Below are 25338 nucleotides of genomic sequence, written 5' to 3' on the forward strand. Positions count from 1 at the left end.
TTTTCTCCCCATCCATTTTTTCTCTCTCTGCAAAGCATCGCCGCCATTTTCTTTTTCGGTGATGCGCTTTACGACCAACGAAAACCCCTCGTCAACGAATGACCAATGCAAAGCCAGTAATTCTAAGGCGAAATCAGACAAGCCGGGAATTATTTTTTTTTCAACTCACCGAGAAGGTCTATTTTAATTGTTCTCCCAAAACAGCTGGCTCTGCCAATTGTTAGGTCGAAGCTGATTTTCTCCTTACGTTAACTGTCTTTTTTTTTCTCCCCATCCATTTTTTTCGCTCTCTGCAAAGCATCGCCGCCATTTTCTTTTTTTCGGTGATGCGCTTTACGACCACCGAAAACCCCTCGTCAACGAATGATCAATGCAAAGCCAGTAATTCTAAGGCGAAATCAGACAAGCCGGGAATTCTTTTTTTTTCCAACTCACCGAGAAGGACTTTTTAATTTGTTCTCCCAAAACAGCTGGCCCTGCCAATTGTTAGGTCGAATTTGATTTCCTCCTTACGTTAACTGTTTTTTCTCCCCATCCATTTTTTCTCTCTCTGCAAAGCATCGCCGCCATTTTCTTTTTCGGTGATGCGCTTTACGACCACCGAAAACCCCTCGCCAACGAATGACCAATGCAAAGCCAGTAATTCCAAGGTGAAATTAGACAAGCCGGGAATTCCTTTTTTCAACTCACTGAGAAGGTCAATTTTAATTGTTCTTCCAAAACAGCTGGCTCTGCCAATTGTTAAGTCGAGTTTGATTCCGCCTTACGTTAACTGATTCTTTCCTCCACCCATATTTTTTCTTCTTCTTTGCAAGCATCATCACCACCATTCTATTTTTACGGGATGCGATTTACGACCCCAGAAAACCCCTCGGCAACAAATGCCAATGCAGCGTCAGTAACTTTAAACCGAAGTCAGACAAGCCGGTTTCTTTTTTGAAACCCACTTGGAAAGCCCAATTGAATTTTCTCCCCAAATCAGCTGACCCCGCCAATAGTTAGTGCACAGTTTCATTACCTTCTTATCTATCGTCACCCCCACAGTTTTACAGCCTTGTTCAGCATAACGGTAATTTTTTTTCCCCCTTTACGATATTTTTTGGGGTGATACAATTTGCACCACCTGGATCGAATGCGTGCACCGTCCCGACCGCAGAAAACCACTCGCCAACTAATGGCCCACGCAACGCCAGTAGCCCCTAAAGCAAAATTAGGCAAGCCTAGCTTTTTCAACACACTCGGGAAGTCTATCTTGACCACTTTCTCTCCGAAATCAGCGGAACGACGCCAGCCCGTCGTTGACGACGACTGTTACTCAGACGACGACTATTACGAAGACGAGAACGACTACCTTGTCGAGCCTAAACCTCTGCCCGGAAATTTCTCGTTCGAAGAAACCCGTGCAGCATTTTTAAGTAAAGGAAAAGGTTTACATAGCCCGTCCAATCCAATCCGAAACTTGATCGGGGAAACGTCCAGTCAGCGTCAAGACGATAGGGCCCACGCCGTCAGCAAATCCCTACCTAGGACACCGGTCACCCATACTCGCCTTTATCCCGAATTAAACGCTGACGTGGAAGACGTCGAACTTCGCACCGAAGAGGCACCTGAGCAGTCGGGTCCGGGTCTAACGGTGCGGAAAAATCGCAACATCCGAGTAAAGGGCCAGCCGCCGACCCGAGTCAGTGAACGTAATCGAAACAAAGCTTTCCAGCCCCTTGTGCCAGAAACGATTAAACCTGTCGAGTCCACTCTGATTGACGACATCTATCTCAAACTCGAAAGCGATCCCGAGTCAGCAGAAGAGAACGACGATTTCAGCAGCGTGAAGTCTCATAACGATTTAGAAGTCGAGCAAGACCTTGAACGCACCAGAGAACGTGTCGAGGAAGATTTAAGAGAGAAAGAGAAAGTAGAAACGCCGGCCGACGACCAGTCACTCCCACCCCTTAAATATTCTTCGACGCCTATTAGCAGATATCAGAATTATTATACAGACCAATCACAACAAACGACAGAGAAACTAGCTCCTACTAATCAAGCAGGAACACAGACGATCCCCCCTTCAACCCGATTGGTGGGAACGCAGACGCCTCACCCGTGCACTCGACAAGTAAAAACTCAAACGACCCTTCCCCCCTTCGAAAAACACCAGCCGTCCTCGTCAAAACAAATAGAAACAAAGTTCACACCGTACAAAAGCGTAAATTTCAAATTGACCCCTTCTCAGCAAACGATCGACACGAACCCACCTAGACCAACGATGGCGCATCCAAACCCATATGAGACTTTGTACAAATGTCTGCGGGAGACAGGGGCGTCAAGAGAAGAAGCCGCAGCAGGAGCGAAAGCCGCCTTGGCATTGACAAAAACAGCTTGTGGCGCGAGCGAGTTCCGCGCGGTAGATATAGTCGAAAAAGAGGTCAACTACTCCACTGCTACGAACCAGAGCTATTACAATAGTCAAAAGTTATTGCAGAACCAGCAACAACAAACGATAGCGTTATTAGCTCAGGTACCCGCTTTCAATGGAATGGGGTCAACCAAATTTGAGGACTGGATACAACATTTTGAAAGGGTAGTCGACACTGCTGATTTTGAAGAAGGGAGAAAAATAAAACTTTTAGGCTCAAAGCTTTTTTGGGTCTGCAGGGGACTGTATTACAACCTTCCAGCTAAACTATCCAAGGGAAGCAAAATCATTCGTTAAGGTTAAACAGAATCTCCATGAACGCTTCCACGGAGGGGATAACAGAAAAATGTACTTTACAGAGTTTAAAAATTGCATCCGTAATTCTGGGGAATCTATCAGGGACTACGCTTGCCGGTTACAGAAGCTTTACTCGTTTGCCTACCCAACGGAAGTAGGAAAGACAATTGATGCAGATGTCCTCAAATTAAGAGAGACTATGTTAATGGATGGCTTTCTGGGAGGGTTAAAATCCAACCTACGCGAAAGAATGAGTTTTAAAGACTATAGGAACTTAAATGACCTGGTAAAAGCAACAGAGAAATGTGCAGCTATCTTAAATGAAGCCAAACTAGAGAAACGGAGCGTCGAATTTGTCAACGCCGTTTCGGCAAATGCTAATGCCCAGGAATTGAGGGAAACAAAAAACGAGATCTTAGAACTAAAATCAGTCATTGAGCAGCTTTCGCAGAAAATGAGAGCCACCCAACTTACAGATAAGAGTCACGAGTCAATCAATGCCGTCGCCACGGGCCATAACGCACAATTAGCAGAAAGCAAACAGGAAATAGAGGAATTGAAAAACCTTTTGAAGGCTAGTAATAAGAGTTATAGCGATATGATGAAACAGTCCAGAGACTCAGAGAAAATGATGAGAAATCTGCAGCTCCAGGTCGCCGGTATGAGCCAAGCGATCCCCCAGGCTCAACCAATGAGACAGTATCAACAAAATCACAGTGGCCTGGTTACAGACAATAGTACTCGGGCTCCGCATCAACCGCCAGTACATCGTAATCCACCACCATTTTACAAGGATAATCACAATAATCCGGTTAATGGACCCCCCACAGAGGAGAGCGGTATTGTGCTTATTGCGCAAATAACGGCAGGAACCCAACAACTCACAACACTGACAAGTGTGGGTGGGGACCAAACGGGCCAACCTGCTTCAAATGCCATCAAGGTGGGCACATTGCGCGTGATTGCCCATCCGCACCACTTCGTTCCGACGCCCGATATGCGTCGCCAGCTCAGAATCCTGGTCAGCTCAACCCCTGGAATCAGGAAAACTAGAAGCCACCAATTGTAACGTGGGGCAAAACGGTGGGCCTTGTCCTAAACCCCGGCAGATTATTAATCAAGTAATAGAAACCAGAAAAAATAAAATACCACGGCTTCCCATCCAAGTTGGAAATGAGAAATTCAAGGGCCTTTTAGATAGTGGGGCGGGTAGAAGTTTAATTAAGACAGAAGTTTTTAACAGATTGAAGGAAGGTGTAATGAAGTTTACTGCTGACGTTCCGGTCGATTTATACGGTGTAGAGAACACCAGACTAGTTACAAGAGGGCTAGTGACCCTACAAGTTCAAGTTTTAGGCGATAATCTTCTGCAGGATTTTATCGTCGTTGATAGCATCAGCGAGGAGTGTATCTTAGGTTTAGATGCACTGTACGAGCACAAGTTCATCATTGATGGTAGCGAAAGGAGAATTTACCGAGTCAAACAAACCTTGAAACCGGACTCCTCGCCCACCATCGTAGCAAGAGAGAAGATCACGATCAAGCCCTTTAGTGCCACTGTCGTTGAATCGGAAGGGAATGGGGCTAAGCTACCTCCCAATCTTGCGTTTTTTTTTCACAGAGGACCGGGACTGAACAGCGGATTACGAGTTGATCCTTTCATCAATAAAAGTAGTGAGGAGGCCGTTTTTACAATAGCGTTAGTTAATGAAACGAATAAACCCATCTCCCTGCCAAGGTATGAAATAATTGGAACGTTAGGATTTTGCCGGATAGAAAAAGATAATATCAATTATTGTGCTGAGCGCGAGCTGTCGTCCAGTGCTGTAGATTTTGACAACAATTTGCCACCTGATATGTCAGGAGTAGATAGAACCAGCATTACAAATTTTTTAATCGATAGAAAATCAATATTTGCCTCCACTACAGGAGAATTAGGGAAAACGGGGCTAGTAAAGCATCACATTAATACGGAAGGACAAGGACCCATTAGATTACGCCCCTATCGGATACACCAAAACGTAAAACCAGAGCTTGACAGTATTTTGCAGGAATTATTAGTTAACAAGATAATAAGGCCGTCCGTATCTCCATGGGCGGCCCCGTCGTAGTATTAGTAAAAAGAAAAACGGAGGAATCCGACTCTGTATGGATTATAGAAAACTCAATGGTATAACAAAAAAAGATTCCTTTCCCTTGCCTAGAATAGACGATGTTCTAGACTTACTTCACGGGCAAAAGTATTTCACGACCTTAGATTTAGCTTCAGGCTATTGGCAGATAGAAATGGACGACAGCTCCAAAGAAAAGACAGCGTTCATAGTGGATAACAATCTCTACGAATGGAATAGGTTGTCGTTCGGGTTGACTAATGCGCCTGGCACATTTCAACGGTTAATGAATTATGTTTTACGTTCCGTCATCGGGAAAATATGTTTAGTTTATCTCGATGACATTATAGTCTTCTCAAAATCGAAAGAAGAACATTTAGTAAATTTAGGACGCATCTTCAACCTTTTAAAAGAAGCCGATTTAAAACTCGGCCTCTCAAAATGCAAATTCATGTGTGAATCAGTGCAATATCTAGGGCATGTGATTTCAGCCAATGGAATCGCCCCGGACCCAGAGAAAATTACACTGTTGAAAAATTATAAAAGGCCGACAACCATTGTAGAAATTCAATCGTTCTTAGGGCTCGCATCCTACTATCGGCGTTTTATCAAAAATTTCGCGGATATCGCGCATCCGTTAATAGAATTGACTAAAAAGAAAAAGGACAGGGATAATCACAACAAGAAAGTTAAGACAATTGTAAGAGAACAAAATGCTGGGGACGCCACCTTCACATGGGGAGAGGCCGAACAAAAGGCTTTCGAAACGTTGCGCGAATGTCTCATTACGCCACCTGTCGTCGCCTTCCCTGATTTCGATAAAGAGTTCCTTATTTTCACCGACGCTAGTAACTATGGGATCGGAGCGGTGCTCAGTCAAATTCAGGACGGGAAGGAAGTCGTGATTGCGTATTCGAGTAGACACTTGAATTCGGCGGAACGGAACTACTCAGCCATAGAGCGCGAAGCTTTAGCCATCGTTTATGGAATAAAAAGATACCGTCACTATTTACAGGACGACAAATTTGAAATCATTAGCGATCATAGACCACTCCAGTGGTTGCAAAACCATAAGGATGAGAAAAGCAGACTAGGTAGATGGGCGATTGAATTGTCGGCAGTCAAGTATAAAATTACTCACAAACCAGGAAAGGAGCACGCAAACGCAGACTTCTTCTCTCGTATTCGTGTTGTAACTGCCGAGGAACGAACGGATTTCACTGACAATATTATCGAGGAGCAACGAAAAGATGAAACTTGTGCAAAAATCATTCGTTATCTCAACGAAGGTACATTGTCCGAACAAGACGAATTGGAAAACCCAGACTGGATAAAGGAGATCGAACTGTTCCACATTAAACAAGGGGTTTTGAGGAGGGATTTTCTCCCACCATCGAAAAAAAGGAGGCAATTCATTCAAGAGCAAACGGTCATGCCGTATTCATTGAGGAAAAGTATTATTAAAGAATATCACTCTTCGCTATTAGCAGGGCACCTAGCCTTTTTACGAACGTATCTCCGGATACGGGATAAATACTATTGGCCCAACATGTTGCGTGATATCAAGGATTATTGTAAGTCATGCGAAGCTTGTGCGTTACAAAGACGGGTAGTAACGAGAGGCGTTTTTACACCCGTTAGAGATCGCGACGGCTCCATTCGAAGTTATCGGCATGGATTTTCTAGGTCCGATTAAACCCGAATCCTCTAAAGGAAATAAATATGTACTCGTCATGACTGATGCTTTCTCTAAATGGACCGAGGTCGTAGCCTTGCCCGATCAAACGGCAGAAACGACCTGCCGGGCGCTGATGGACAAAATCGTTTTATATCATGGGCCCCCAAAAATTATCATAACAGATAGGGGGACGAATTTCACATCTCAATTATTCAACAGTTTATGTCAAGAGCTCAGGACTAAACATAAGACAACGACGGCGTATCATCCTCAATCGAATGGGATGACAGAACGCTTTAATAAAACAGTGGTGGACATGGTGCGAAAATATATTGCTAACGGCTTCGAGCAATGGGAAGAAGTCCTCGGCCCAATGGCCTCGGCATATAGAAACTCAGTACACTCTTCCACGATGGAGAGTCCGTATTTTTTAATTACAGCGAGGGACCCAAACATGGTTGTCGACAGGTTTTTAAGACCGGAACCGGAGTTAATCACCCCTCGTGATTACAAAAGCCAAACGATGCAACGGCTAAGAGAAGGTTTTGCGCTAGCCAGAGAAAACCTATTGGAAGCTAGAAGGCAGCAAAAGATCCAGTATGATAAGAGAGCCAAGGAAGAGAACTTTCAAGTAGGTGATCGCGTCCTCCTGGACGTAAGGGTCACTCAATTAGGAACGAGCAAAAAATTAAACCCTCGATATCAAGGCCCCTTTCGAGTTTCAAAAGTCTTCCCTAACCATACGGTGGAAATCCGTACGTACAATGGAAATGGTATCCAGCTTACGCACGTCAACCGCCTGAAGGCGTTGACAGAGTGCATGATTTGGAGAGATGAGGAATGCGTCGATTTCGACGATTTACGAGAGTCTAAGCTAAGAGCCACCAGGCTAAGAGAAGAGGACTCCGACAACGAAGAGGATCTTGCCGACGTAGAAGCAAGAGATGAAGTCAATACCCCGGATCACGAAGGTGACAGGGAACTGATTGAATTGGACGCTGTCGCGCCGAATGACGTCAGAGACGCCCACTTAATTGATTTCGACCCTCTCATCCACTTGAACCAGGCGGCTACAAAAGAACCCATCGGATACCAGATCGAACCAAATCTGGGTCATGAGCCAAGTCGAGTTGACTGGTCAAACCTCCCCCTCCGCTAACCCCCCTTAGAGTACCTCCAGCACCCCTGGAAGGAAGTAACACAATTGTACGCCCAAAAAGAGCTACTCGTCCTCCGGACAGGTTCCGAGACTTCCTATTAGATTAGCGATAAACACCCAGCCCCACTCCCATCTTCCTCTACCGTTGTATACTCGTCTTGTTCCGTAAAATTTTTTTTGTGGTTGTTTGCCCATTCAACATGTTAGTTCGGTATATCAGACTCAATTTGTCTTCTTCTCTAGTTATTTCGTGTTAGTTCTCCTCGCCAGCCTACACACGACAGGGGCCATCATGACCACTGTATGTGACTGTAGTAACGAGCGAAAGGATGGGTTCATCGCCTTCGACGATGAAGACTGCCTCCTTGGATCGGAAGATCCTGCCCCCCAAAAAATGTTACGTACACCCTGTACTCCCATTTACCAGAAGTTAAACGATTCCCAGGACACGTTTGTCGCATGTGGGCGGTCACTCGATCTATCTTTACCGACTTCTTCGGTTGGCATTACACTACTGAAAGTAAATGGGCCGTCCCAGTATCCACTTCCGACTGTGAAGAAATGCGGGATCTAAGGAAATGCAAAAACGAGACAATGTACGCGAAAGGCAGTCACAAGTACACCTATGACGTGATACCCTCGTTACAGCCGGTTTGGATGACGAAACGTTGGGCCGTCACATTCCATTGTAAAATCGCGGAGGTCGCACTGGAAAGTGAGTGCGACAATTGCACTATCAACTCCCCCGTCGGTACAATCGAATTCCCCTATAACGGATCCGTGACCAGAAACCTTCAAACGCTTATTTGGGAAGACGCGTACAAAGAAAAAAACCATGTGATCTCAAACTAGCAGGCGAATCGGTAAACGACGGCCTGTTGTACAAGACTCACGACCCAAAAATGCGACGCTTACAGGATCGGATCAGCCAAACAGACTACCTCGTTAATGTTACGAAGGAATTAGAACGGTGTGGCAAATCCGCCTTGTTCAGCATAAATGGAATGGAAAAAATCCTGATTGTCATTAACATACCAACGCCGGAACTGTATACCTCATATGCCTCGGGTTTTACGAACGCTACAGAACCACTAGCCACTCCATTGTTAGTCGAAGTACACTCAAACGGGTCTTACGACAGCATCGATTCCCAGAATACCACAGAGCGTAAGATTCCGGCGTCATTAGCAGCAGAGATCAAGCAGGCGGCTCATCATCAATATACCAGGGATCTGGCACTAGACCAAGTAAATCGGCTGGCGAATGAAATTAGACGCCTCCAATGCGAGAACCGAAAAGCAACACGCAATAGTATCCTCTTGAGTGCTAAGAACGATGGGTGGTACGCGGCTACCCAACTCCAACTGCCTAGTTGTTCAAGATTAACGGTGTATGGAGCGCAGGTTGAGGTTGCACGTTGCGCACCTTTTAATGTATCCTTCGGGGCCGAGCGGACGAAATGTGGAAATCAGCCCCGTTTTATGAACTTCACAATAGCCCATAACGGATGGCAACTTGTTCCATATCACCCATGTTATTGGCCCGAACCTAACTACGTCAACTTTAATGGGAAAACTCACATCTACGCGGATGGTGGGTGGGTTCCGGTAATCTCAACAGTTCCAACAAACGGCAGACGCCTGGTCGGATTGGCGACGTATGAAGCTGATAATTCTCTACAAAATTTTTTGCAAATGAATCCCGCGATGCAAAACGGGCCGTTGAGTCACGCGTCGGTGATGGCCGACATCTTGGCTTCTATTCATGAACATTACGCAGAAGATAACTCACGTCAATTACTGACATCAAACGTACTCATTCATCACGGCGACGCACCGAACATTGATTTCGTCGCTAAGATCGGTGGATGGGTAAAGAATTTCGGAGCAGTCTCGGGATTTGGTGCGTTGTCAGTATTGGCCGTGAGATTTTGCGGAATCGGTTCGCTACTACTCAAGGCTTTCCCCCTCCTTTCCAAAATCCTCCAAATGACTTGTTTCAAAAGCCTCCATTGGCCATCACCGCTGCAGATCTACCCATGTCCATCGACGTACAACCAATAGCAGTGACCAACCCATCCCAATCCACCGCATCCGCATCGGCAGCAGTTCCGCCACGCCGTACGCGACCACGCCAACCACGACCACCACACACGACTCAGGAAGGCGAGGCCTTCTTACCACGTAGACCACGATCACAGCCACGAAGAGTCGAATAAAATTGCCATAGTGTCGTTTTTCATCACTAGTACATTTCCTTTTCCCTTATAATTTTGCCACAGTGTTCCCTTTTTCTCAGTTCTTAACGTCGTCCCCTTATACTATCATTTCCTTTAGTAGTCGCCATAGTGTCGTTACATTTTTTTTCCCCATTGCTGTTTCATTTCCCTCCACTTATTCTACGTATAATTTGGTCACAGTGTGCCTTATTAATTCTTATCGTAATGCTTTTCACTCTCACTCTTCCATCAGTAATCATCGCTCTGTTCTTTTCCGTTTTTTCTTTTATCGTGTTGCCATTGTTTGCGCTATTAATTTTGCACATAATTCTGCCACAGTGTCTCTTCTATGTTCGCGTTCGCTCCCTCTACTTCCGTATCCATTAAATTGCCATAGTGTCGTTTTCATCGCTAGCACATTTCCTTTTTACCTTATAATTTTGCCACAGTGTTCCACTTTTTTTTTTCAGTTCTTAACGTCGTCCTCTTACACTATCATTTCCTTTAGTAGTCGCCATAGTGTCGTTACATTTTTTTTCCCCATTGCTGTTTCATTTCCCTCCACTTATTCTACGTATAATTTTGTCACAGCGTGCCTTATTAATTCTTATCGTAATGCTTTTCCCTCTCACCCTTCCAGCAGTAATCATCGCTCTGTTCTTTCCGTTTTTTTTTTTTTCTCTTTCCTTTTTTATCGCGTTACCATTGGTTGCGCTATTCATTTTTTCACATAATTCTTTTCTATGTGCGCGTTTGCTCTCTCTACTTCCGTATCCATAAAATTGCCGCAGTTACTTCGCTGTTACTTTCCATTTTTTATTCTTATAGTGCCTCCTCCGGTTCTATCTTGCTCATCCGTCGCATTCCCTTGCTATTCGCATTCAGAAGCTGAGAGTGATTGTTGCGGGGCGCAACAATTGAGGAGGGGGGGTGATGTAAAGAATCGAGATCTCTGACAACAGAGAAACGATGTCTTTCGACTTTCTAAAAAGTCACCCCTCTGGCGCCCCAAGCAATACGGGGAGTTGACCGTTGCGGAAAATGCCCCCTTGTTCTCGAACAAAGAAGAAGGTCAAGTTGACCGTTGGAAAGGACGCTACCACGACCCCCACGCCAACCAAGGAAAAATGCTTCCTCAAGACCTAATAAATAGAACTAGATTTAGCTCGCCCCTCCAGTCTTCTGTTAGCATTCTCGCTAGTTATTCCTGTCTGTCCCGGCCTGTTCCAGCCCTACTGTGCCTACAAAATACAACATGCGGTAAAGTCAAACAAAGATTCTCTATTTACATTAAATTCTTGTGATAGTTTGCACGCTCCACGCGCGTGTAAACCATTACACGTACTAGATGGAAGGGGAAGGGTGTTTTTAAGTTGTTTATGAAGTATGCTGCTAAATTGTATTCCGAGGATTCTATTGCAGAAGAAACAGAAGCGAAATGTTTCAAGAGTACTTTTAAGAAACATTTACTTTATTTTACTTTACTAATATTATATGAAACAATTAAAATTCATTATATGGAAAAAATTGGATTTGGAATTGGAGTTTCGTCGATTATGCATGTATAATTTAATAGATTTGGGGTATTTAATTGTGAAAGTATAGTAAAATGAAAAAAACTAAACAATTCGAAACATACTTTACATTGCGTATAAATATTTTTACTTGATAATTTTCGGTTGGGGAAAACTTAGGGTTTGGAATAGGGGTTTCGTTTAAAATTAATGTTTAATCAATAAGTTTCGGAGATTCCATGGAAAATGTATGATTTGTTTTGTAAAATAAAAAATATTTAATTTATATGCACTTTTATAAATTATAAGTATTACATTTGATTTTTAATTGGCATAGATTTCTAGTTGTGGTTTTTCTGATTTAAAAACAAATATTAAATTTACTACTTAACTTAACTTAAAGTTATTTTAACTTAATTTTCTTTTTAATTGGGTGAAAAATTTAAGGTCGGAAAAGGTGTTTCAATTGTTTTTGTAATTGTTTGTTCAAAACAAATATTAAATTTATAACTTAAATTTACTTAAATTTATTGTAACTTAATTACTCTCTGCACTGGTAGAAAAATGTGTTTCGTTTATAACTAACGTTATAGTATTCAGTACGGGAGTTTTGAACGTTAAATCTGACTTCTGGAAAAAATGGTATATTAGAAAATTATTTGGTTTGATTATACTATCTTTTACTCTTTTTTTTGGGGTGGGGGGGTAGAATAATTAACTGGATGCGGAGTACTTTTTGTCGAATTACAAAGTTTTGTGTTCATTTTTTTGTTGTTGTCTATTAATTCCTAAATTTTTTTATGAATTATTTAATTATGTATTGAAAAATAGTAAGTTAAAAATTTTTACATCTGTGAGTGTTATGATTGTTTCGAAGCATGTCTTTAAATTATATGTTGTTGACATATCCAATTCTGTTACATTTTTTAAATTCTAAATTTAGATTCTGCTTGAAAATAGTTATGTTGTAATATTAATGAATTAGTTTTGTTTAAAATTAATTACTATTAATTTTTCTAATTGAATAGTTTCTTGTTGCACATAATCAAGTTGCCTTTGCTTCTAATAATTCTAATTTTAATCTGGGGTTTTTAATGTAGCGTTTACCACATTGTTTAAATGGATTTTAAATTTTTTAGACCAGTAAACTGACTTGGATATGGTTCTGCTGTGGTTTTACAATGATATGACACTTAAAAAACGTACCCTGAAAACAAATATAACCGCCCCACGACGTTTTTACTTCTATATGTATTCTGCATCTAATATACTTGTATTCAATGTGAATACACTGTTATACCATGAGTTTTTACTTCTATATATAAACAGAATCAAAAATACTTGTATACAATGTGAATACACTGTTATATTATGAGTTTATACTTCTACATGTAAACGGAATCAAATATACTTGGATTCAATGTGAATACACTGTGATACAATGAGTTTTTACTTCTATATGTAAACAGGATACCATATACTTGTATTCAATGTGAATACACTGTTAGACTATGAGTTTTTACTTCTATATGTAAACAGAATCAAATACACTTGTATTCAATGTGAATACACTGTTATATTATGAGTTTATACTTCTACATGTAAACAGAATCAAATATACTTGTATTTAATGTGAATACACTGTTATAGTATGAGTTTTTACTTCTACATGTAAACAGAATCAAATATACTTGTATTTAATGTGAATACACTGTGATACCATGAGTTTTTACTTCTATATGTAAACAGGATCAAATATACTTGTATTCAATGTGAATACACTGTGATACCATGAGTTTTTACTTCTTTATGTAAACAGGATCAAATATACTTGTATTCAATGTGAATGCACTGTGATACCATGAGTTTTAACTTCTATATATAAACAGGATCAAATATACTTGTATTCAATGTGAATACACTGTTAGACCATGAGTTTTTACTTCTATATGTAAACAGAATCAAATATACTTGTATTCAATGTGAATACACTGTTATATTATGAGTTTATACTTCTACATGTAAACAGGATCAAATATACTTGTATTCAATGTGAATACACTGTGATACCATGTCTTTTTACTTCTATATGTAAACAGGATCAAATATACTTGTATTCAATGTGAATACACTGTTATACCATGAAATTTAACTTCTATATGTAAACAGGATCAAATATACTTGTAATCAATGTGAATACACTGTTATACCATGAGTTTTTACTTCTATATGTAAACAGAATCAAATATACTTGTATTCAATGTGAATACACTGTTATATTATGAGTTTATACTTCTACATGCAAACAAGATCAAATACACTTGTATTTAATGTGAATACACTGTTATACTATGAGTTTATACTTCTACATGTAAACAGAATAAAATATACTTGTATTCAATGTGAATACACTGTGATACCATGTGTTTTTACTTCTATATTTAAACAGAATCAAATATACTTCTTTTCAATGTGAATACACTGTTATATTATGAGTTTATACTTCTACATGTAAACAGAATCAAATATACTTGTATTCAATGTGAATACACTGTTATATTATGAGTTTATACTTCAACATGTAAACAGAATAAAAAAAACTTGTATTCAATGTGAATACACTGTGATACCATGAGTTTTTACTTCTATATGTAAACAGGATGAAATATACTTGTATTCAATGTGAATACACTTTTATATTATGAGTTTATAATTCTACATGTAAACAGAATCAAATATACTTGTATTCAATGTGAATACACTGTTATATTATGAGTTTATACTTCTACATGTAAACAGAATCAAATATACTTGTATTCAATATGAATACACTGTTATATTATGAGTTTATACTTCTACATGTAAACAGAATCAAATATACTTGTATTCAATGTGAATACACTGTTATACCATGAGTTTTTACTTCTATATGTAAACAGGATCAAATATACTTGTATTCAATGTGAATACACTGTTATACCATGAGTTTTAACTTCTATATGTAAACAGGATCAAATATACTTGTAATCAATGTGAATACACAGTTATACCATGAGTTTTTACTTCTTTCTGTAAACAGAATCAAATATACTTGTATTCAATGTGAATACACTGTTATATTATGAGTTTATACTTCTACATGTAAACAGAATCAAATATACTTGTATTCAATGTGAATACACTGTGATACCATGAGTTTTACCTTCTATATGTGAACAGGATCAAATATACTTGTATTCAATGTGAATACACTGTTATATTATGAGTTTATACTTCTACGTGTAAACAGAATCAAATATACTTGTATTCAATGTGAATACACTGTTACACTATGAGTTTATACTTCTACATGTAAACAGAATCAAATATACTTGTATTCAATGTGAATACACTGGGATACCATGAGTTTTAACTTCTGTATGTAAACAGAATCAAATATACTTGTATTCAATGTGAATATACTGTTATATTATGAGTTTATACTTCTACATGTAAACAGAATCAAAAATACTTGTATTCTATATGAATACACTGTGATACCATTAGTTTTTACTTCTACGTGTAAACAGAATCAAATATACTTGTATTCCATGTGAATACACTTGTAATAGTTTCTAGACTGTATATTTGCCAGTAAACTAACTCTACTTAAGACGATACAACCATGCGCTTATATACCAAAAGATTGAAGGTTAAGAAAGGAGGGGTTTACAATAACTTTTACTTTTGTCATAAACTATTATCCGCAGGAAGGTTGCATTCATAACGACCTTCTTACTGGGTGGGGCTGCTGTTGCTGGGAGAAGTTGCTGCGGTCTATTACATTCCTTCCCCCCTTCGGCAAGAAGAAATTGGTCCTCCAATTTTCCTCTTTTTCTTCTGATTTTCTTCTTCTCCTTACTTCTCTTCGGCATGTGGCGTGGCAATGGTTAGGTGAAAACTTGTTTTTACCCGTCACCTACTTTCTTTCCTTCACCGTTATTCTTGTTTGTTGGGCTATAGTATGAGGCACAAAATACAAGATATGTTTCCTGTACCGTTATTCATTGTCTTTAGGCTAATAAAGTGTTAGTTAATAATTGATGGTCTACGTTCTTTTTTACTGGAATGCTACTACAGATTTCAATCATTCATCAATCATCTTTCTTGTATGCTTTTCTTCGCTTTTCTTCCTTCAGTTTTTTCTTGACGCTCTTTTACGTCGGTTTTTTGTTTTCCTGTCTTCGTTCGTTTTTGTGTTTGCTCGTTGTTTCTTGTAGCTATTTTTATATATTTTTTTTTAAAGGTTAGTTGTTTTTAGATTCAGTTTCCGTTGAGCATCTGCAAAGGTCTTCCCATACCATTCCATAACCCACAACGTAAGTGTAAGTCGTGTGTTTTCCTGTGCATTTGCGAGCTTGATCGGATTCCCAGTTTTCTTCCATAATAGGGTAAATATTACGTTGTTTCGGCGCGCTTGGTTGAGCTGTGCGTAATTGTGTGGGTCTTTCCATGGTAAGAGGTGTAGGAGCCGTCATCCTAGTGAATGGTTGTTCTATTATTTCTTCTGGTGGTTGAGTGCTTGAATTTGGGATCATTGAAGTTAATTCATGCGCTTCTTCCATATTGATTCGATATCGTCTTAATCTTCTAGCTTGGCGAATTTTTTCCATGATTCTTGTGAAAGGGTCACAAATGATCAATATGCGTAGGCATACGATGAATATAATGAATCTGATAATAGATAAGATAAGAATTTTTAATGTGTTGAACCATGAGAACATGGTTCCTAACTGATTATCCTGTTTTTCTGACATCACTATGTCAGAAATTGATTTTGAATTTGATTCCTGCATTAGGCCTACTAAATCGTTTAGGATATTCAATTGCTCCATTTCCATTGTTTCATGCGCTGGATGGCTCTTCAAACTGTAGTCGAAATCATTCAAGTGCAACTCTTCGAACTCTGTGATAAGGTCTAAGTTCGGCATGTGAATGCTTGCTTTTTGTTTTACCCATTCTCCGTCTGTTGAATTATGTTCCCAGGTGTGATGGAATCCATTTAAATTTACCAAATGAGTTTTCCAAAAGCAATCGGAATATGGGCGTATGGACCATCCATCTACTCCAATTGTGCAGTTTTTATCTTCATAGGTAAAAAATGGTTGAAATCCACATTTGGATTCTTTTGCGGAGATGAAAATCCGTTTGGTTTCACATTGTTGAAGTGTCATCGCTTGTCCGAAGCCTTGCAGTCTCGTACAGATGGGTAATCCAAGCGCTGAAGCAGCAAGAATTCCGTTACTTTGAGCTAAAATCACCGCTTGAGTTTTCTTTATCGTTGATAGTTGACAATATACGTCGCCGATTTCTTTTGCAAGTTTATTTTCGTGTTCTGTTTCTATACTTATTTCATATTGCTCATGCATTTTTGAAATTTCGAATTTAATCTTGTCACCGAATTCTTCTATATTTTGGGGTAGACCGCTTTCTGTTTCGTCTTTTATTGGTACCTTCGGTACTTGTTCTAGTGTTAAAGATGCTGCCTCGGGTATTTCTTGCTGAGCTGTTTGTTCAGTGTCATCAATAATTTCCATTATTGCATCTTCCATACTGGTGTGATTTTTCGTAACTGGAGGATCTTCTATTTTTTCAGTTGTTGTGGGAGGTGTTGTTGAATTGCTTATTGATTCAGTTGTTGTTGTCGCTATAGTTGTCGTTGATGATTGTGCAGTGGACGTGGTTTCAGTTGTAGTTGATGGCAATGTAGGTTCAGTACTTGGAGTTGTAGGCCTAGTGGTTGTAGTTGTTGGATCAGTAGTTGTAGTTGTAGCTGTGGTAGTTGTAGTTGTAGGCAGGGTGGTTGTAGTTGTAGGCTTATTTGTTGTAGTTGTAGGCGTAGTAGTTGTAGTCGTAGACTTTGTTGTTGTAGTTGTAGGCGTAGTAGTTGTAGTAGTAGGCTTATTTGTTGTAGTTGTAGGCTTAGTTGTGGTAGTCGTAGGCTTAGTAGTTGTTGTAAGCCTAGTTGTCGGTGATGTGCTTTTAACTGTCGTTTTTATGGCTGTTGTGGCTATTGTTGTTTTAATTGTGGTTGTGCTTAATTTTGTAGTTGGTTTTACTGTCGTTGTGGTGCTTGAAGTAGATGAAATAGATTTTTGTGTGGTGGGCGTGGTTAAGTTTTCGTTGTTTGCTTTACTTTCTCTTTTGAGAAGAGGGGGTATAAGTGGGAGTTGTGTTCCTTCCAATGATTGTTGAGTGTGAAGCGCTATAATGGCTGCTGCTGAAAGCGTCCGTATTTGGTGCGGGTTTCGATATTTGAAGTTAAACTGTTGTTTTCTACTTGAACCGTGACAATGTCCTAAACTCAGACGTCCTACTTTTAGTGTGAGACATTTTCTGTCTGACGCCGGTGAATGTAGGCCAGTTCTGTCTGTTGCCATGAGCTGTCCTGTGTGTTCGAAAGTGCCCCAAATTGAACTGGTGTTGGCGCATTCCTGTAGAATAAGCATCGTTGTGTTTGCCTTGATGCAAGCATTAGTGTTGAACGGTCTAATGGTGAAATCAGACGTATACTCGAAAGCTTGGCCTTTGTTAGTTGCTTTACTGCAGTTTCCTACGGATACTTGTGATTGCACCAGGGGATCGTTACTTGTGATAAATGTTTTTAGTTCTTCTTGACATTTTGTCCAATCTGTGTCACAATCTTCCATGGTTAGTTGTTTTTCAAGCCCATGATGTGTGACACATTTCCCGTTCGCATATTGTCCATTTTTCAACAATCCCCAGGCGATCATGTCCCAGATGATGTTACCACTGCCATGATTTGCTTTCAAGATACCGCCAAATATGGGTGAGTTGATTGTGGTTGTAATTGCTCTTCGTTGTTCTAATCGGACTTCTTGAATATCCTGCAATGTTACGTCGGAAAAATTTTCTATAACATCCGGATTGGTACTTATTGTTTGAAAGAACCACTGCTGGTTTTTTCTGGTATCTCTTTCCAAAGCACACTTTTCCAATTTTAAGGTTTCGTCGACCCCTACGGTAAGACACATTTCTGATTCTTGGGAAATTAGATAGCTATTCTCTTTTTCTAAAATCCATCTCGTTGATTCCTCTGAACAGGCTGCAGCAAATATGTAATCGTGTGTTGTCTCCGTGATGCAGATATGAGTATTTTGTACGCGTATCGTTTGGTCGACAATGTACTCAAATTTCGATCCTGATTGGAGAGGGTCGTCCTTTGAAAGTTGACTGTACGTTGTCAAAGGGTTTCTGCTTCCGGACTCGTAAGTAATGTATATTGTTGCATCCTTTTGTACGATTTTTCCATCTTCCTTGATTATCTTTGGTCTTCTATGTGCCAATCTTAGAGTTCCCCAGGCGTATGAAATACTGTAGAGGCGAATCCCAAGTTGTTCGTCTTCGACTTGGGTGTCGAAAAGAAAGTGCACTTCTTGAAGAAGAGAACGTTGTGGTCTGGATTTATACAACTCTCTGTAGTCTTCACACACGGGTGTGGCAAGGTTGGTATTTTTAAGGCATGTTGCGATTGTGTTTTTGAACATTTCATACAAAATTTTTGTTGTTTCTGCAGGAAACGTCAAGTACGTTAGAGGGATTCCAACCACTTTATGTCCTATTGGTACGATATCCTTATCTGGTTTGTTAAGAAAAGATATTTCAATCTGCCGACTGGTGTCGTAAAGGCGGCTGGAGTTATCCGACTCCGTTTCTCGAGGAATTTCCAGGTATCCTTTCCCTTTTAGTAACGTCTGAGTGTATGAACTGTTGGTTGTTCTTTCTCCCCACCCGATTGTATTTTGATTTTGGATGAATTGTCCTTCCTGTTGGGTGGTGTTTAGTAATCCGAAAGGGCTTTCGATTGGACTATCTGGTTTCTCCTGACGTAGCGTGATCTGTTCCGCTATACAGTTGAGTGTTTGGTATTCCTTGATGGCGTACCATTTACCTTCTCCTGTAGGAGTGGCTGTGAAACTGAGTCCCGTCGGTCCGGTTTGCATGTTATTGTCACCACATTTTTTATCGTTTACCATCCGCCAGCATTCCAAAGGGGTTATTAGTATTGTTTCTTGGGAGTAAACTGTATCAAAAGATCCGATCCAGAACGATCCGGTTATTTTCTTTGTTTTATTCCACTGTCGACATGTCCATCCTTTCCAAGTGGCTGCTGGTTTTTGCTTGGTTACTAAGATGTAAGTAGTTGGTATCCTTGGTAAGTGTTGTGTTTCTGGTTTTTCATTGTCACATTAGTAAGGCAATTCGAAGTCTAGGATTCCTCGTATTTTCATGTTGTTACAATCAAAGACGGATGCGTAGATAGGGTAAGTAGGGTTAAGTGAATGAAGGAGGCAAAGAAGGAAGAGTAATGTCTGCATCTGTGAAAAATGAAAATGTTTAGTAATCCGGTCCTTGATATCGTCTTCTTAAGTGGTATTGGTGATTCGTTATAGGATCGTTTCGGTTTTGGTTACGGTAAAGGTTAGGTATTGCATGGTTTGTTTGTTCTTTTGGTTCTCCTTCGTTCCTGCGTGGTTTGATGTTCATCTTCACTGGATTTATCAGCTGCTGCTTCCTTGGTCGGCCTGGTCGGCGTTGGTGAATTATTGGTCGTCGTTGGGCTTTATCTTTTTCTGATAGGTTTTGTAGTATTTCTTCTTCCTTAGTTGTTTCTTGCTTTCTTGGTATGTAAAGTTTGAGACGGTTGGTATGTACGACAGATTTCAGTTTTTTGTTTTCAGTGTGCTGGATCTCGTAGTTGATGTCCGAGAAGCTTCTTGAAATTTGAAATGGTCCGTTCCATCGATTTATGAATTTTCCTGCTGCTGGTGGCGCCTTCAGTAATACGTAGTCAACTACGTTGTATTTAATAATTTTCGTGGTTACGTCGTGGTATTTTTTCTGTCCTGTTTGGGATTTGAAGAGATGTTCTCTTGCCAGTTTTTGAGCTCTTCCCATTGCTGTGAATACACCATACTAGTATCTTCATAGGTCTCGTATCTTCTGTTAATCTTGATATCATTGGGCATTATTGGTTCTCGTCCGAAGAATAGAAAGAATGGTGTTTCTTGAGTTGAAGCTTGTTTTGCTGTGTTGTAAGCAAAAGTAACGAATGGAAGGTATTTGTCCCAGTTAGCAGGTTGGTCTGAGACATAACAAGCTAACATGTCACAGAGAGTTCGATTGAACCTCTCAACTAATCCATCAATTTGTGGATGATAGGCCGTAGTCCTTATTTCTTTGACTTTGAATAGTTTACACACCTCTTGTATTAGACTGGATAGAAAGTTAGTACCTTGGTCTGTTAGAACTACTTCTGGAGATCCATATTGTCACACGAGTTGTATTTGGACAAGAATACACGAATACAACAAGTGATGACTTAAATTCTAGACAATTATTCACTTTTAACTAATAACAATAAGGGATGACCATACCAAACTCGGAGAGCGTCTGAAGACTCCAGGGAACTACTCCTACGGAGCCCAGCTCCGGGAGCTCACCCGATGGAGACTCATCTAACGCAGATTCGGGCAGCGTTTTATACCGTCGAGCGAATTACTCCCCTTCCGGACTGCATATCTGCGTATCTTTCTTAGAGCGGACTTCTCCCGATAATTTCTTCACCACGATCGCAGCGTTGTCCAAGGAGCGGATGACTCATCTCTGCGAAGAGATAACCAATCTCCCTTTTCACCCGCGACAATATTTAGTAAATATTTTATTAACTAAAATCTTTGCAATTGTTTGGGCGGTTTGATTTCTCATTGGAACCGTAAAAACAAACCTACTGGCATAATCTGATATAACTAATATATATCTGTATCCCTTAGCGCTTTCTTGAATTTGGCCCACTATATCCATAGCGATCCTTTCCCATACTCCTTCAACTAAAGGCAAAGGGTGCAATGGTGCTTTACTTCCACCTACCGTTTTTTCTTTTATTGCACATCAAACATCTTTTAACGTGTTACGGAGGTACGCATGCATGGCCATGTGTACTGTCTTTGAAGTCTAGCCAACGTTTTTCCTACTCCTAAAAGTCCTGCCAATATGTGATCGTGATTTTCCTTTAAAATTTGTGGCACCATTCTTACTGGCGTTACAATTCTTCCTCTGGTATCTGCTAATAATCCTTTGTCGTTTATTTTAAATTTATTTTTAACGTCCTTACTTGGATTGGCCTTTGCCCTTTCTTTTAATATTGTTCTGCAATACTCATCTTTGTGTTGGAGTTCTATCCATTTTTCCGTGTCCTTGAGCTGATTACTTACCGTTTCGAAAATTACTTGTTTTGTTCTAGTTTCCTTGGTTTCGTTTTTTACTTCTGGTTTCTCTTTTGTACCTGTGGACCTTGTTTCTATTTTCGCTAGCGGCACTATTGGGGTGCGACTAAGTGTGTCAGCATTTTGGTGTGACATTCCTGGTCGGTACCCCATAATGATATCAAATTCTTGGATCTTAAGAGCCCATCGAGCTAATCTTCCTGCTGGTTCTGTCTTACTCATTAACCATTCTAAAGGTCTATGATCTGTAAATACGGTAAACTTACGCCCGTATAGGTACGTCCTAAACACGTCGATGGCGTGGATTATTGCGTATGCCTCTTTCTCTGTGGTTGACCACTTGGCCTCGCGGTCGTTCAGATGTTTAGAGGTATAGGCTATGACGACTTCTACGTCGTCTGATTTACGAAGGTCCTGTCCGTCGGACTCCGCTAAATCCGCTGATTGAGGTGGAGGTTGTATTTGAGCCAAGACTGCTCCTATTCCATATCCTGAAGCATCCGTGTAGATGATAAATTCTCGAGAAAAATCCGGGTAACCTAAAACAGGTCTAGTGATAAGACAGTTCTTAATACATTCAAAGGCGTCCCTTTGTTCCTCCCCCATTTCTATTCCGCTGACTTTCTAGTGAGCGCAGTTAGTGGATGGGCTTTATCAGCAAAAGCCCTAATAAATTTTCTGTAGTAGCTGGCTAGACCTAAAAATGAGCTCAATTCTTTTACGTTTTTGGGAGCGGGATATTTAATAATCGCATCTAACTTTTTTGTACTTGGTGTTATTCCTTTCCCGGATACGATGTATCCTAAATAGTCTAATTCTTCTTAAAAAAATTCGCACTTCTTCCTTTTCAACTTTAAACCCGCTTGTTTAAGGAGTCTAAAAACTGCTTCCAAGTGTGTCACATGATCAGTAATTGAATTACTGAACACTATGATGTCATCTAGGTAAACCAATGCGAATTTGTACAATACCGTTTTCAAGATGTTATTCATTGCTCTTTGAAAAGTGCTGGGGGCATTTGTTAAACCAAATGGCATTCGATTAAATTCGTATTGGCCAAATTCACAAATGAAAGCTGTTTTGTGTTTATCACTTTCTTCTATTTCTATTTGCCAGTAGCCGCTTAGTAAGTCCAATGTTGAAAAATAAACTGATCCGCACAACGCGTCAATTGTGTCATCTATCCTAGGTAGAGGGTACTTATCCTTAACAGTAATTTTGTTCAAAGCTCTGTAGTCGATGCACATTCGCATCTCTCCATCTTTTTTAGGTACCATTACTATGGCTGCAGCAAAAGGACTGTGGCTTTCTCTTATTATTTTGTTACTTAGCATTACCTCTATTTTAGTCTTAACAACAAGTTTTAGGGATTCGGGTGTTCTTCGTATTCTTTGATTAATGGGAGCGTTATGGCCTATGTTGATGTGATGTTTTACTTGTGTAGCTAGACCCAAGTCAGATTCTTGGTCTGCGAAAAGATCTTCGTGTTTCTTTAGTAAAATTTCAATTTTAGTTTGTATGTCGTCTGATACATTGAGTGCTTGTTCTTCTTTTTCAACAATCTTAGCTATCTGCTTAGTTTTATTATTAAAGTATAATTGAGTGAAGGATTCTAAATTACGATAATCTTGTTGTGTAGGATCTTCGTCTTCTCTATCAATTGGGATTAGTGGTATATGGATGCCTGCTTTGCTAAATGTTACGCTATAAATGGGCATGGTATTACTTCTAAAATTATGTTCTACTCCAAAGTGATCATAACATATTTGACGATTTCTAGTGTTAATCTTCACATTATTTTTAGATAAGAAATCTAATCCTAAGATGCATTGTTCATTTAAGTTTTTCATAACATAAAAAAGATGGTTAATAATATGGTTATCATTGATAATAACTGAAAATTCAAATTTCCCTATCGATTTAAGTTCTTGTCCCGACACCGTTCTAAAAATAGGATGATTCGCATTTTCTACTTGTTTTAAGTTCTCATTACATTCTAGAGTATCTAATATTTTACTGGATACTAAACTAGCGGCTGCGCCTGTGTCCACTAAAGCTATGATTTCCTTATTAAAAATTCTAACGGGAATACGTATCAGTTTTGGAATTTCTATTTCTACATCTGATCCTAAATTGTATGTTAGTTGGGAGTTACGGATTGGTTTTATGGTGTTTATCGTGGAGCTTGGTTGTTGGTACGTGCCATATCTGTCCAACATTCTCTTGCAATATGTCCTCTTCGGTTACACTTGTAGCAGGTTATTTCTCGATTTTCAGTGGTTCGAGGGTTGTTGCTAGTGTGCTGTTGTTGCTGTAGATGTTGGTTGCTGTTATAACGTGCTTGTGGTCTGTAGTTGTTTGGTCCGTTGTAGTTTCCTTGCCGGTTGGGGTAGTCGTTCCGATATAGGGGACGTTGGTGAGATGGAAATCTGGTATGCCTGTATCCTGAAGGATTATAATTTCTTCGTCCTGACGAATTGTAATCTCTGCGGTAGGGACTGTTGTCTCTGTTTCTACTTAGACTTCTTTCTCGACTTGATTCTCGGCTGTTATGATTGTCAGCAAATCGCACTCGCGAATCACGTGATCTTGAGTAACGTTCACTTGGACGTGGTCTCCTGTTTTCGTATTGGTCAGTTGCAGCTATGGTAACGTCGTTTTCCTGTGAGAATCCACGTTTCGCATTAGTACATTTTAATTCTGACAGAGCATCTGATAATTTTTGCTCAAGTAGTTGGATTTTATCGTCTTGTTGTTTTTCGTGATGCGTTATCCCTGCTATAACAGCTGACATCTCCTTGTCGTCTGTAGCTTCTTTTGTGTGTAGAATTTTTTCAGAAATGAAAAGTTGTTTACATAATGCGTCGAAGTCTTCTGTGTTTTCCGGCATTCGTAGGTAAAGTTCTGCTTTATACTTTGGTAGTAATCCTTGTAGCAGGATTTTGCTTTTTCTGTGATCCCTCATCTTTTTCACTTTTTTTAGTAATTGTCCTTCAATAATAGTTTGGTTATGATCAGCCCTTTCTTCTCTACCAGCGATGGTGTCGTAAAGATTATTTAACCTTGATACAAAAGCTCTGCAGTTTTCTTCCGGTTTTTGAGTTAATTTTGAAAATTTTTTCTCCAGCGTAGCTAAGTCGTAGGTGTCTTGAAATCGTTTTATTAGGGCTTCTTTCCAATCCTGGTAATTTAGATCATCTCTTTCTTCTTCAGCGTAGTTTTCATGCCATTCGATGGCTTCGCCTTTCAATCGATCAGAAAAGAAACGTATCTTTTGATTGTCGTCCCATTCGTTGTTTCGTGCTACGTGCTCGGCACCGCGTAGCCACTCTGATATTAGTTTATCAGTGCTTTTTCCTTTAAAGATTGGGATTGCCTTTTTGTCTTCTCTGGAGAATAGATCTCCTAGGGCCTTCACTATTGGCTGAGTGAAGTACCTGTTCACTTTCTTGGCGTCTTCGTCGTCCTGCTCAGTTGCTTGAATATCGTCATCCTTGGGATTTTTCTTGCGGGTATTCGCAAACGTATTTTCCGAAGCGTCCTCTTTGTCGTGTGTTATGCCCATGTCGACCTTCTTTTTTAGCTGTTGATTCTCTTGCTCCAAATAGATGATTGTTTTGTTTAAGTGTTCTATTTGCGTTTTCAGGTTTTCTATTGTTTGT

The 25338-nt window shown here is 39.9% G+C and overlaps 3 protein-coding genes and 2 pseudogenes across 3 annotated transcripts; 4 read left to right on the plus strand and 1 right to left on the minus strand.

Annotated features, from left to right (window-relative positions):
* Window positions 1-1174: 1174 nt before the first annotated feature.
* On the plus strand, window positions 1175-2037 carry LOC123471010. The gene is made up of 2 exons (XM_045171822.1): window positions 1175-1912; window positions 1975-2037. Exons 1-2 carry the CDS (start codon window positions 1175-1177, stop codon window positions 2035-2037), a joined length of 801 nt encoding a protein of 266 aa, XP_045027757.1.
* A 147-nt stretch (window positions 2038-2184) lies between these two features.
* LOC116931302 lies at window positions 2185-3897 on the plus strand (annotated as a pseudogene).
* Window positions 3898-3969: 72 nt separating this feature from the next.
* Window positions 3970-4821, plus strand: LOC116936757. The gene has a single exon (XM_045171857.1). It carries the CDS (start codon window positions 3970-3972, stop codon window positions 4819-4821), a length of 852 nt encoding a protein of 283 aa, XP_045027792.1.
* A 3233-nt stretch (window positions 4822-8054) lies between these two features.
* On the plus strand, window positions 8055-10119 carry LOC123475202 (annotated as a pseudogene).
* Window positions 10120-11073: 954 nt separating this feature from the next.
* Window positions 11074-21386, minus strand: LOC123471074. The gene is made up of 4 exons (XM_045171968.1): window positions 21348-21386; window positions 17618-18343; window positions 16012-16882; window positions 11074-11117 (listed from the first exon to the last, which is right to left on the minus strand). Exons 1-4 carry the CDS (start codon window positions 21384-21386, stop codon window positions 11074-11076), a joined length of 1680 nt encoding a protein of 559 aa, XP_045027903.1.
* Window positions 21387-25338: the final 3952 nt, after the last annotated feature.

Source organism: Daphnia magna, linkage group LG1, assembly GCF_020631705.1.
Source record: "Daphnia magna isolate NIES linkage group LG1, ASM2063170v1.1, whole genome shotgun sequence".
NCBI lineage: Eukaryota > Metazoa > Arthropoda > Branchiopoda > Diplostraca > Daphniidae > Daphnia > Daphnia magna.